At 49.6% G+C, this 13,136-nt stretch overlaps 1 protein-coding gene across 2 annotated transcripts in view; it reads left to right on the plus strand.

Moving 5' to 3' along the window:
• Positions 1 to 13,136, plus strand: part of OGG1 (8-oxoguanine DNA glycosylase) — a 191,212-nt gene that overhangs the window by 54,917 nt on the left and 123,159 nt on the right. For both annotated transcript variants that reach the window (XM_069643250.1, XM_069643251.1), the window contains exon 4: positions 9,897 to 10,076. In XM_069643250.1, coding sequence (XP_069499351.1) covers positions 9,897 to 10,076 — 180 coding nt within the window. The remainder of the gene's footprint in view (positions 1 to 9,896; positions 10,077 to 13,136) is intronic.

The raw sequence follows: 13,136 nt of genomic DNA on the forward strand, positions 1-13,136 counted from the left end.
GCATGGCCCGTTGACGCAACGCCACCCCACCCAGGACAGGCTCAACCCGGACCCGGATAGCCACGTCTGCAGGGAGAGGAAGGGCAGTTGTTGTAAGCGGATCCCCTCCCTGAAAACGGGTCTGGACGTAGGCATCCCTGCTGGTGCGGGATGATGCAGTCACAGGATCGGGGAAAGGATTACACGCAGGCACCTCCGCGGTGACCTGTGCTGCCTCCTGTCTCTGCCCCTGCACTGCACCACTAGCACCAGTGGAATCCCCACCTCCAGACCCCGTGTCTGTCCCTTGCACGGCCTCCTCCACCAAAGCCCCCACCAACCTGGATGACTCCGTGCCATCTTCCTCCGTCGGACCCTGTGGGGTCTCAGCTGCCCCTTCTGCTGCCGAGGAGTCCAACTCCGACCTCCGCCTCTTGGACCTTCCCTCACCAGCTGCGGCCTGGGACACGGCACCGGACTCCTCACTCCCCGACAAGGTGACAACCTGGGAGGGGCGCCGGGCCTTGCGTCTCCGGCTGGCGGGGTGATCCCTGCCGCTGTGCTCCACAGCACTCTCTCCGCCCTCTTCTTCGGTTGATGCTTCAGACAGGGAGAGATAAAACACAGGCATCAGGGCACTGTACAATGGACTGATACACACATGACAGTTGCACATGAGTGGCATTGTTTAACTTCAGACACGGCATCACACTCCACGACACACACGTCATTTTAACTTGCACACATGAACATTTCAACAGCAATATTGCACCAGGCAGCACCATCCATTCACATACAACAGCATTAACAGCTAAAGGTGAGCCTGACATCACATGAAACACAAGGTGTGCACTAGACATGCACACACGGCACCACACTTACATGCATGTCTACATCTCCTCCAACTGTTGCAGTGATGAGATCGCCATACATGTCACATCTGCCATTCATCCTTCTACATATCAGTATCACGTGCATCCATGTTGAATCACAGTTGCACACTTGTCAGATACACATACATGCACATGTACACAGTGCAGATACATGCATTATGAACCACCATCCATGCCACAACCATGCCAATGTACATACACAGAAATTCAAACATGTATGCTCCCACAGCTGCATTTGCCCAGCATGCTTACCAACACATACACCATCAATGTGTCTCACAACTGAGAGGACTCACATGTGGCAGCCTCACGTCCATGTTCATACACATCCCTACATGGCCCTACATAAACACATGTGCAACCTGCACACTACTGGCACACCACGACACGCACAGTGTACTATCACCATGCATGTACACTTACCGCTCGACTCCAGACGGGTCTGCCTCTCAAGAATCTGGACGTAGAGTGCTGGCATATGTGTTCCAGGACCCTCATTTGATGGTTCGACAGCTGACCCCGGCGCCCCTTGTCATCCGCTGCCTTAGCGAGGTGCCGGGCCTTGTTGAGGGTCCTGGACCTGAAGTCCTCCCAGCGCTTCTTGACATGATGTAAGTCGCGAACTGCCACCCCCTCCGCGTTGATGGCAGTCACGATGTCCATCCAGATCCTGGTCCGTCCTTCATTGTTGGCACGCAAACTTCCAAAGAGGGCATCATACTGCCCCAGGACTTGCTCCACCAGGACACCAACTTCGGTGGCAGTGAAGCTAGTGGCCCTCTGCCTCTCTGGCTGGGGGTTGCCAGTGCTGCCAGATGGTGTTGTGCTGGACATGGCAACCCCAGAGGCAGGAGTGGGTGGGCAACTGGGTCCTGGGGCTGGGCTGTGGAGCGATGGAATCCCAGTCGGGAGTCTTCGGTTCCAGCAGGGGTGGTCACAGAAACTACACCCCTGGCTGATGTGCAGGCAGCAAATGGCAGGACACGTGGGCAGCAGGCAGTCAGGCAGCAGCAGATGGCAGGTGGGAGCGTGCTCGGGGCTCTGGGGGGCAGTAATTCGGCCTTCTGGGCAGGAGCGTGGTATTCCGTGTGTTTTCGCGTGGCCAGCTTGATACGGAGTGATTTGACACGTGAAAGAAATCAACGTCAGCGTGTAATTCGAGGAAAGGGCCTTAGCGCCTAAGCGCGTCAGCACATGTATGCGATTTCATTGGACCAAAGGCCCTTAGCACGTAAGCGTGTAAGTTACATTACGCACGCGGGCGTTTCCCTCATAGCACGTGATGACAGAGCACACGTGGAAAAACTGCACGTCCGAGTGTCATCGCGTGTAATTGGAGGAAAGGGCCCGCGTACACGCGTATCTGATGTGTACATGTGGGCCGGTTTAAAAGCTACGTGTAGGACGCCATTTCCTTGTAAGTGCTTTTCGTGGAGAGCGAGTGGGTGAAATCTGTACTTCTTGTCGGTTCACACGCGATTACTTCACACCGTTTCTAGTTCGTACTCCCTGTTACCTCTGACAGCTCTTTTCTGATTTTTGGTTGGGCCTGTTTCCTCAAACAGAGTTCACTTCTCATTTTGTCCTGTCTCCTCAGACAGCGTACAATTCTTCTTTTGGCGGGGGTGTTGCCAACGCGCACACGTGCGTATTTCTCACGTTCTTTTTCCAGGCAGACAGTGAGTTCCGCACGTACTTAGCAACTGTGCTTGCTTGCCCCGTGTGTCGCTTTCCCCTTCAGAGGTCATTGTAGGCTGCGTGTATTACGCGTACGCTTATTTTTGTGTTTCTGGGTGCCACAGCGTAGTGCGGGTTCATTTTTTACGCACGTGGTCTATGAAGGGTTGCGTGCACGTTAATTTTTGATTTTGGGCTGCCTGTGCGTTGCGTGACCCGTCATCTTCCCCCAGGGGTCACAGACAGTCTTGTTAGAGAACTAGGGTACAAATTCCATCTAGTATCCTACCCCTTTGACCCCCAATTGCCCAGGACAATCGTTTACTGCAACTCCCATATGCACAACAACATCAGTGCCATGGTTGAGAGGTGACCAAGCGGTAAGGGAGGCAAAGGTGGCCGACCTTCAAAAGGTGGGCGTGGTGGGCGCGGTAGGGGACATGGCCGGGATTTTCAGGGTGCCCCTATACCCCCATGTGTGGAGGAACAATCAGGGACACCCATGCCCCCGCCCCCTGCGGAACTTGATGCACTTGTGTCCTATGTATCGGCACATAGCCACGAAATGCTGGTGACTGCAGGGTCCAAGACCACAACTGGTCAACGTAAGGCACACTGGCAGATCATCGCCGACCGCATAAGTGCCCTTGGATTTGTGAGGCGCACAGCTGATGATTGCTACAAGCGGTGGAATGACCTGAAACGCAGAGCAAAGAACAAGCTGGCCTCAAATCATGCCGCTACTCTGGTGACTGGCGGTGGGTCTCCACAAGAGGACAACAAACTCACTGAACATGAGTCTGTTGCTGAGGCCTTCGTCACAGAGGAACAGATCCAAGGCGTGGGAGAACTACCTGATTATGATGCATTGTCCGGTGAGTGCCCATGTATGTGTGTGTGATCCATGTGTATGTTGGTTGGGTGACAGGTTCAGATTGAGTGCCAGGTGAGGGGGTGTGCACCTGAGTGGTATGGGCCACCCATGTGCTTCCTCCCATACATTCATGTGCCTTGGATTTGGGTATGACGGTATCCCTTCTGGCCACAGTTGCCTATTAAGCCTACATTTGTGCACTCTACCTTGAACTGTTGTCTTGCAACTACATTGGTCTGATTTAGTAAGTCTTCATTCATAATAATAATAATAATAATAATAATAATAATGCTGATTGTTTGCACTCTCCCCTTTTTGCAAGACAATTTTCTGCCCTATTGCGACATATGTGATATGCTTCGGTCATTGTTTACAGGCCACACTGGGGCACTATTATTACCGGGTTATGTTAATGATTACATCATTCAGGCTGATGAAGTATTGGCCTGCATAAAATTATTATAAGGGGCTGTGACCAACCATTGATCAGCCCAGAATGACAGTATTTTTGGACACTGGATGTGTTTCTGTGTGTGGCACACGCATATTTTGAAAGACTATTCAGCATTAATCTTCTCATCATGTCGATGTCACATGGATGTGTGACAGTACTCAATCACTGACATATTGCTGTAGTTTTGTACTTTACCGTGCCTATGCTACATGACATCTGTGTGCTGTCATGTGTCATGTATGTTTATTGGACATGCCACTCACAGCCTGATGTGTGATGCCAATGCTACCCAACATGCTACAAATGTGTTGCTTTTCCATATTGCTCTCCCCAGTGTCTGCCTTTTTGACTCCACTTCCAACTCTTTGACAGTGCATGCATGGCATGGTTATAGTCATGTGGGACATGTGTTGACCATGTAGTGGATCTGTGGCTTGTCACGGCCTATGTGTGTGCTATGGTGCGCATGCCTGTTTCCATTTGTTGTCTTTCATGTTTTTGCAGGTGATGACGCACTTGATGCTGTTGAGGTTGAGGAGATGGTGCAGACCCAGGAGGAATCTCTGGCACGACCGGGCACCAGTGGGGGACGTGGTGTGGTGGTGGGTGAGACCCCAATGTTACTGCAGACCATACTCTCCAGGGGTGTCTCTGGTTGCACCTCCCCAGACCTCTATTCGGGTGCTGAATCAGATGATGAGACTTATGTGCCGTCGCAGGTATGTGTTTATGGCAGGGATTCTGTTCTGTCCAACCCATCTGCACCAGGGGTAGAACCCTCTATGGAGATGTCAGTGTTGGTAGGTGCGCCTTTGGCGGTTACTGATGCAGGGTCACACTCCACAGCATCTGATTCTGTTCCTGGGCCAGCAGATCAGAGGGGGAATGCAGTCCTGCAGCCTCAGGCAGTGCCAGCACAGCAAGGTGCAGATCGCCTTGCCCCAAACAGGTGTGGTTCCCGTCGACGCGGTGGACGTGCGCCACCAGGCAATAGAGTATTGGAAAACTCCATGTACGGTATTACAACCCAACAGGCAGCATCAGTAGAAATGATGGCTCAGGCAATGGAGAGCCACTTCCATTCTGCCCCCTGAAAGGCAGATGGAGCAACAACAGCAGGCAACAGACTCCATTTTCCATTCACACGGGGAAGACATGTTGGCGTCCAACAGGGACCGACGGGTGGCACTGGAGACTCTGCGCCAATCGATATCAATAGAGTCCCAGGCCCACAGGGAAGCCCTGAGGGAAGAACTACATACCCTCAGGCTGACTCTGGTTGACCTTGAGGCTTCCACTAATCTTAGGGCAGAACAGCAGCTGGAGCGGCCCACACGTTCGCTCTCAGCTGAGATGCAGGCAACACATGAGGAGATCTGGGCATCACGCGAGGCCATGCGTGCAGAAATGCAGGCAACCCGTGAGGTGCTGCATGGGGATCTCCGCATATTAATCCTCCAGAATCAGACCTTCCAGACCCGCATGCTTGCTGCCATGGACGACCATACTCGGGCTTTGCGTGGGCTGCCTCCCATAGTGCCACCACCTTCCGATGCAGCAGCAAAGGCTGAGGAGAGCGACAGCAGTTCTCCCACAATGGCATAGCCGTGCAGGCCATGAGCGCAAGGAGGTATTTCTTTTTCCACAACATCCACACAGGTGGGTGTTGGTGTGCACCCTGTCCTCGAACCTCCTGGGTGGCCTCCCCCACCCCCCTGGCCCACACATGGCCATTTTTATTTTTTTATTTTTTTTACAGTGTGTTGCCTTGTGTGGCTCCCGTGGGCATCCACTGTATTCCGGCTGGGCACATGCAGGCTTGTCCTGAGTTTGGGTTAGATGCCTGGGTTCGTGAGACACACACCCCTGCTGCTTCCCGTTTCCATGGGCTTGCAAAGGGTGTGCCCAAGTGACAGTGAATCACACAGTGACGTTGGGCTCCCATGAGCTGCGTGGGCAGTCTGTAGTCAATACTGTGTAGACATTCCTAGTGGATATTGTTGTTGTTTTGTACACTGCATGGTGTATTGATATGTGCTTTGGCATCCATGTCTTCCTCCTAATTTGCAGGTTCCTTCCTCATGTCTCCACAAGGCCGTCTACTTTGCAGATGAAGTTCATGTTGTATGCAGTACGCTGAGACATTTGTGTGGCAGTAACACTGTACAGTTGGAATGGGTCGATGTGCTGGCATATTCAGGTTGTAAGACTTGCACTACTTTGATTTTGTACTGTCATATTTTGCCACTGTTTCATCGTGTGTTTCTGTATTGTGTTGCTGGTAAGTATTTGTTCATGTGTGCTGTTTCTTATTGATTACTGGGAGCATTTTGTCTGTGGCCTGTTTCCATTTCGGACAGTGCACTTTGTGACACTTGTGTCATGTGTTGTGCTTTCATTTGGTTGCTTTCACATTGCATGACATGTCATGGTGTGTTGGGTAGCTGAGATGGGGAGGGGTTGGGTGACATGGCACTAATTTCATGTTGTATTTTGCAAGGGGGTAGTCATTCATGCAGCATGAATGTGTCTTTTTATCACACTTCGTTGGTTGTCTTTAAGTAGGTAGGGATGCACACAATGTAGCACTTCCATGTGACCAATCTCAGGCTGGTATGGTAGTGACAGTTGACTGTCCCTTATGTCATCATCATTGATTGTCAGATGGTATGTGCCAGGGCTGTGTGCAGTCCACAGGGGTGTGATTTTAGGAGAAGTAATTAGCCATCAGCTGCGTACAGGCTGCCTCACCACGTGCCCTTTCCCCTCCCATGCGCAGTGGGCGTGCATGTGGTTGGGAATGTGGGGGCACCATCATGTCCACCGGCAGGCCCCGGCGTGTTGCAACGTTGTGCAGGACACATGCTGCCACTATGATCCTGCACACTACTGGGGGAGCGTATAGTAGCTGCTCACCAGAACGGTCAAGGGAGCGAAAGCGTGACTTGAGCACTCCGAATGTGCGCTCCACTATGCCCCGGGTTGCAATATGGGCTGTGTTGTATCTTACCTCGGGTGGCGTGGTGGGGGTCTGAATGGCGTCATCATGTGGGTGCTCAGAGGGTAGGCACTGTCCCCTGGGGAGGTGATGATGGGTATCATTAGTGGGGTTGTGACATTACTCAGTATATGACATGCATGCATGTGCAGAGGCATTTATACTCACCGAGCAGCCATGTATCGCCGTGCCGCCCAGCTTCTAGGTCCCGGTTTAGGGTTGACATTCTGTAAATAAAACTGTCATGGGTAGACCCTGGATAGTTGGCATATACTGAGGTGATGATTCCCTTGGCATCACATACTACCTGGACGTTGATGGAATGCCAGTGCTTGGGGTTTCTGTAGATGTGCTCAGATGCCCGGGGGGGACGTAGAGCCACATGGGTGCAATCAATGGCACCTAGCACTTTGGGGAATTGTGCCACCCCGTAAAAATCCTGGACGGCAGCCTGCCTTTCTTCAGGTGTTCTGGGCAGGTATATGTGCCTGCGGACTGATGGGCGTGCAGTCATGATGGCCAACACCTGGTGTAGGCAGCGTGGCTGCGTGGCATGTGTCACCCCCCCCCACTATAGCAGTTGTCTGCTGAAATGATCCAGTGGCCAAGAAGTGCAGTACATTGAGGACCTTCTGCAGGGGGCTGAGTGCTTGGGAGCACCGGGTGGGTGATGTGAGGTCATCCTCCCACTCACTGACCAGGTCGAGTATTATGTGAGGTGGAAACCTGTACCTGCTGTACACCTGGTCATCCGGCATCCCAAAAAGGCTGGTTCTGGGTGTAAAAATTCGGGCCCTGACTATCCTCCTCCTCCTGCGGTATCCCACGACCACTGCTGCTAGGAACGGTATATTCATACTGGCGTCTGAGCTTGTTTGTTGTTTGCGTGCACATTTATCATTTGCGTACGCCTGCTTTCTGCTGGCGTACGTGTTTCTGGATTAGCGCGTCTTTTTTGGCGCACGCGTTAGCCCCATTCGATTCCATGAATACGTGTTTTGAACGTGCGTGAGGGCGTTCCGCGCATTTGCCTCCTGTACTTCACCCGTGACGCCCACATTTTCACGCGTTGTTCCCCATTCCGCGTGTCACGCCCCCTGTTCCTCCTACTTTTGTTGTGTGCGTCGCGCTATGTGTGATTTCGCTGTGCGCGAAGCACACGCAGTTTGGAGACGTGTGCGCCAGCGTGCGCCACGCAGAATTTTGGCGCACATCCTGGGATTTACACGCGCACGGACTTCCATGATTCGCTGTGCGCGGGTTTCGCTGCGATTTTTGCACTTGCACTGCGATTCGCACATTTCCGCCGAAAATTTCAGCGCACATTAATTCCATGAATCGGCCTGTAAATGTTGGTTTGGATCAGAATGAGCAAGTCTGAATACAGGGAGTGAGGAAGAGACACTGCAAGTTGCCAACAAGGGGAAGGATCAGAACCCTCATTGGGTAAACCAAGTGACCTTTGTACAGTAGGAAAAGGGGACAACGTGGAGGTGTAAAAGTCCCATGGAAGAACTAAAAGAACTGGTTCAAGAATTCATGACAATCGATTTAAAGAAAGCTTACTAAGGGTGAGCAAGCCTGTCCAGGAAGAGGGAGTAATTCTCCTGGATGCCTTTTTGGTTGTTTTGTTTAGTGGTAGGGTCGGAGACAGATTAGTTTTGGACAGAGGACAGACTATTGTTTTGGAATACACTATTGACAACTAGCACCCTGATTAGTTTTGTGTTAGGTAGGGAAATCCCATAGAACAGGTATAGAAAGGCCTTTTGTTTATTATTTAAATTAAGTTGTACTAATGAAATGCTGCCACATGGTCCGCTTCATTCTCTTGACCTATCACAGTAGCCAGGTTCAAAGTGCAGTGTCTCATCCTATTTACTTCTTCAATTCTTCTGTAATTTTAGTGTGAACATGTCGCTCACCGTCTACACCTATCTGTCAGTTTGAGTTAATAACTGGTTTGTTTGACAGATATTAGCTGTTTGAGTAGAAGGGACATCCGTAACAGCCCACTGATTCACCCACTCTGCCCTACCCAAAAAGGCACATAATGAAAACATGCAAATTGCAACGGTGTAAATACTAAATCATCACGTAATTGTGTATTATACATTATATGTTTCCTTGTTTTCTAATGATCCCTTTCCACATTGTGCTCCAATGCTCTCCCCCATCACCAAGTGGCTTGCATTCACTTATTGTAACATGTAACTTTTTAAAGGCACCTGACCCTGGGATAGCCTCTGAAGTGTTGCTGTTGTGCACTGTACAGCATTTCCGATGGAAGCCTCTACCAATTCTATCAAATAATACAAAATACAGAGAGGGGCCTGAGGACTGCTACAGTAATTATGGCATATTTGGATGAAGCCCAGTGCACCTCTCACATGGTTCCTCAATACAGATCAATTAAAAGGTCTCTACTGTAGCTCCACTACATGCATTCATGCTGTCGAGGCAGAAGTCCATTTTGGTGTTGTCCTCCCTTACAATTGGGATCCGTTTCTTGTTTTTACAGCTTAAATGTCAGCCCTTGGTGCTCTTCTGCTGGTAATGCCCCAGGGAGCTGCCTAGGTATATCCTATTGTAGCACCAGCCTTGTCTTGGAACCCTTTACCTGTACTTACAATTCGTCTTTCTTGGCTTTGAAGGGAGGAAATAATCTATCTTCTTTGCCCCGGTTGCATGATCTGCTTTTGCACTCTGTTCGCTGCCAAACTGAGCAGTGGCTGAAGTGGTCCCTGCTTGAGCGATCCAGTAACTCCTAGAATTGACACTGCACAAAACCTGACCTAAAGAACTCAGGCTTTTCTATCAAATCAAGAAGGATGAATATGGGGGCATGAAGGAGCGCCTGTGCCACTGGTGATCTTGGTGTCTTTCAAATGTCTAAAAGGCAGGGGGGGTCAGCCATGGCGACACGAATATTAGGTCTGCCTTTGGCAGCGTACTTGATTTTTCCTTTAATGAAGATTTTTCTTTGAAAGACACATGTGAATATTATGCCTTTATTTGCAGGAGTGCGGATTCTGCGTCAGGATCCAACAGAGTGTCTCTTCTCCTTTATCTGTACCTCCAACAACCACATCTCCCGCATCACCGGCATGATCGAACGGTTGTGCCAGGCATTTGGTGAAAGGCTATGCCAGCTGGATGCTGTGGAGTACTACACCTTTCCCTCCCTGGAGGCGCTTGCCGGTAAGCAGTACTTTAACTTCAGCTGTGAACATATTTTTCATTTCTAATTTCATGGTTTGTTATTTGTTTTTATTTTTGGAGCACATCCCCCCAAAGCACTGTACAAATGCAAGCAAATCGTACACTAGCAATCAAAGGCGATATCAAATGTTTATAGAATTAATGAGCAGAGATCTATTTGTTATGGGAGTGTAGAGCAGATCGACCTTCAGAAAAGGTATCACAGGCAAATCATTCAAAAGCTCAAAAAAAAGAAAGAAATGAAACCACAGAAAACACGGCTAATAAATGGCTCATGGGCAGACCATGGATGACCATGGTGTATAGGTTTCCTTATGTGACGAATCTGGAGATGGTGTCCCTTTTCCCATAGAGGGTGAAATGTCCCATGGGGTCAGGGTGGTGTGTCCACAGTACAATAGTCCCCCTGGGGGGGTGCACAGGTGAAGGAGCACATGGGTCAGGAAAACCCCTTATAGGATTAGGGACAACAATCCTCTGAGAACGCGGTAAACCCCCGCTTTATCACACCCTCCCTTTTTGCCAAAGGCAAATGCTTCTTCCCTCGTTTCAACCAGTGCCAATATCTTTTATTGGAAAATCAGCCAACCTTATACAATGAACATGACTAAGGCACAAGATGATCAAACTTACCTTCCATACATTGTTAAAGAAAGTACTGGGAAGAAGAAGATGACTAGAAGTATGAAGATCACGCCAGGGAACTGTTGTGAGCGGTCTAGTTTTCAGCCGTACCCAATTGGACTAGAGCAATACAAAATAGAACAGGGAAATCAGGAGAGGGAGATTCACCCTCCTGAGAGGAACTGCCAGGTACGTTGAAACAACTACCACAGACCGGGAGAGGAGAACTAGCTCCACGGAGGAGGGAGAAGGACCACGCGTAGTCCAAGACATGAGAACTATGTGGCTCGCTGCCCCAACAACACTCTGGGCATCCCAGGATCACGGTAGCCGCAGCGTGAAGGAGAGCTGTCCTGAGAGAGCCACAGAAGTCAGGATAGCCGTGACTGATGAGTCAAAGCCCACCGAATGCTACCAGCGCTTCATGCTGACGTCCTCCTGCTCAGAAGACGTGAACCAAGCACAAAGGTATGCGGCAGAATGACAGATGCTAGAGGAACAAGTGTGAAGAGCAGAAAAAGAGGGTCTGGGACCCTGAGAGCAAAAGAGACAGTCAAGAAAGAAATGTATGCTTGACAGGAGAGTAAACCAAGCAGTTGTGATAATGCATTTTAAGTCTAGGACCCGCATCCATATGAGAGCCAAAGAATGAGAGGTTGTGGGACCTCAAGATCAAAAGAGACAGTCAAGAAAAAAACATATGCTTGGCAGGAGAGTAAACCAAGCTGTTAAGATAATGTATTGTGAGTCTGGGACCTGCACCCATATGAGAGTCAGAGAATAATAATTGCAACACATTTTCATATTGCTTGTGGCCAAAGATAAAGAAAGGCCTGTCGGAACAAGTTATGCCAGCATTGCTCTGTAAAACACATTTTCGTGCCACATCTGCTCTAATGATATCTTGAGGTCTCTGTCAACAGTAAATGCTATCACTGCACCCTTTCATGCTTAATGTTAATTGATGGAAAGTGATCTAATGTCAGATGTGTGTCTCAAAGAATATTGTGAGTCTTCTATTAACAATGTATGCCAGCACTGCCACTGTAAAATACATTTTCATTCTGGTTGTGCCAAATATATGTCATATATGCCAGCATTGACATTGTGAAATACATTTTGATGGGCGTTCTGCCCCACATCACTCTCCCTGCCTCATCTGTATCCTATTTGCCCTTTATTGCTGAGTTCAGACTCTTTTTCCAGCAATGACAAGTTCGGCTCTGAGTTGCTCTTAAGTTCCGAATTCTGCCTCCATTTGCCGCTCTGGGTCAATTTCTGGCTGCATGTTGAACCACATTTCAGTGACCTAGGAAAGCTGATAGAAATGAGCGGAGCAGTCACGTGGTTCAGTTTCATATGAATAAATAATACAATTAATGGTGACAAGTCACCTTTACTGCGCTACAGAGGAAACTGCAAAATGAAGAACATAATGATCAATCTTTCAGCAAGAAATATCATAACTGTAAAATGCCAATTTGCAGGAAAATAATTAGATGCAAGCAAAATGTTATCTTGACTACCAGATGGAGGTTTTTGTCAGAGAGAAAGTGCAATCGTGGCACAAAGCCTTTGTTTCACAAGTCAAACTGCTGATATGGCTGAACCACATGCCAGAATGGCCACATTCGTAAAAGCATTTTTTACAAACGTGCCAACATACAAAGTACTAGTTTGTATACTTTCATGATGCGGTAGCAACAAAAGACAATCACAAAGCCATTTCAGAATGCTACATTCCATCCATTAATTCGTGTTGTAAGCGGCTGCTCCCCGAGTATCAGTAAGATCAGTGCGGCTTGACACGAATGCCTCGAACTCCACGCGTTACACTCTGTTCTGCCCAGCCCCTGCTCCTGGGTCCTTTCCTCAGATCAGGATCTTCTGCAGGCTCGGCTCGGTGCGGGCAGTGGTCACTGGCAAATGGTGGTGATGCTAGCCGTGTGTGCGTGTAGCCGAGGGAAGTGGGAACCTGGGAACCTGCGAGCTGGGAACCTGCCAGCTGAGTGTAATTGAGGATCTTTTGAGCCGGAGCGGAGCGGTGCCAAGCCTGAGCCTGAGCCTGACCCTAAGCCTGAGCTCCTGATTTACAGATGCAGAGACTGAGTGGTCAGCAGTGAGTAGGGGGAAACCCGGTCAAAGAAGTCAGCCCTCGGCATTGTATATAAGAGCTATCATTGCACGGCCGTGTATCCACTGCACTCGCTGTGTTTGACCCGTGTTTGACCCGCGCTTGGCTTATTTGCTTTATCTGCCTTCCTGCCTTTGTCTGCCTGGACTGTTGCCTTGACTTGGCATTGGGGACTAGCGGATGCTTAAGGAGGCTGTTACATAGCATCAACCAATTATCCTAAGAAATCTGTCATAAGTAATTAACGTGGGCAGTGGCCGGTGAATAGAGTGAGTGAGTGA

This window comes from Ambystoma mexicanum, chromosome 2p (assembly GCF_040938575.1).
Source record: "Ambystoma mexicanum isolate Mex_15411 chromosome 2p, UKY_AmexF1_1, whole genome shotgun sequence".
Lineage (NCBI taxonomy): Eukaryota > Metazoa > Chordata > Amphibia > Caudata > Ambystomatidae > Ambystoma > Ambystoma mexicanum.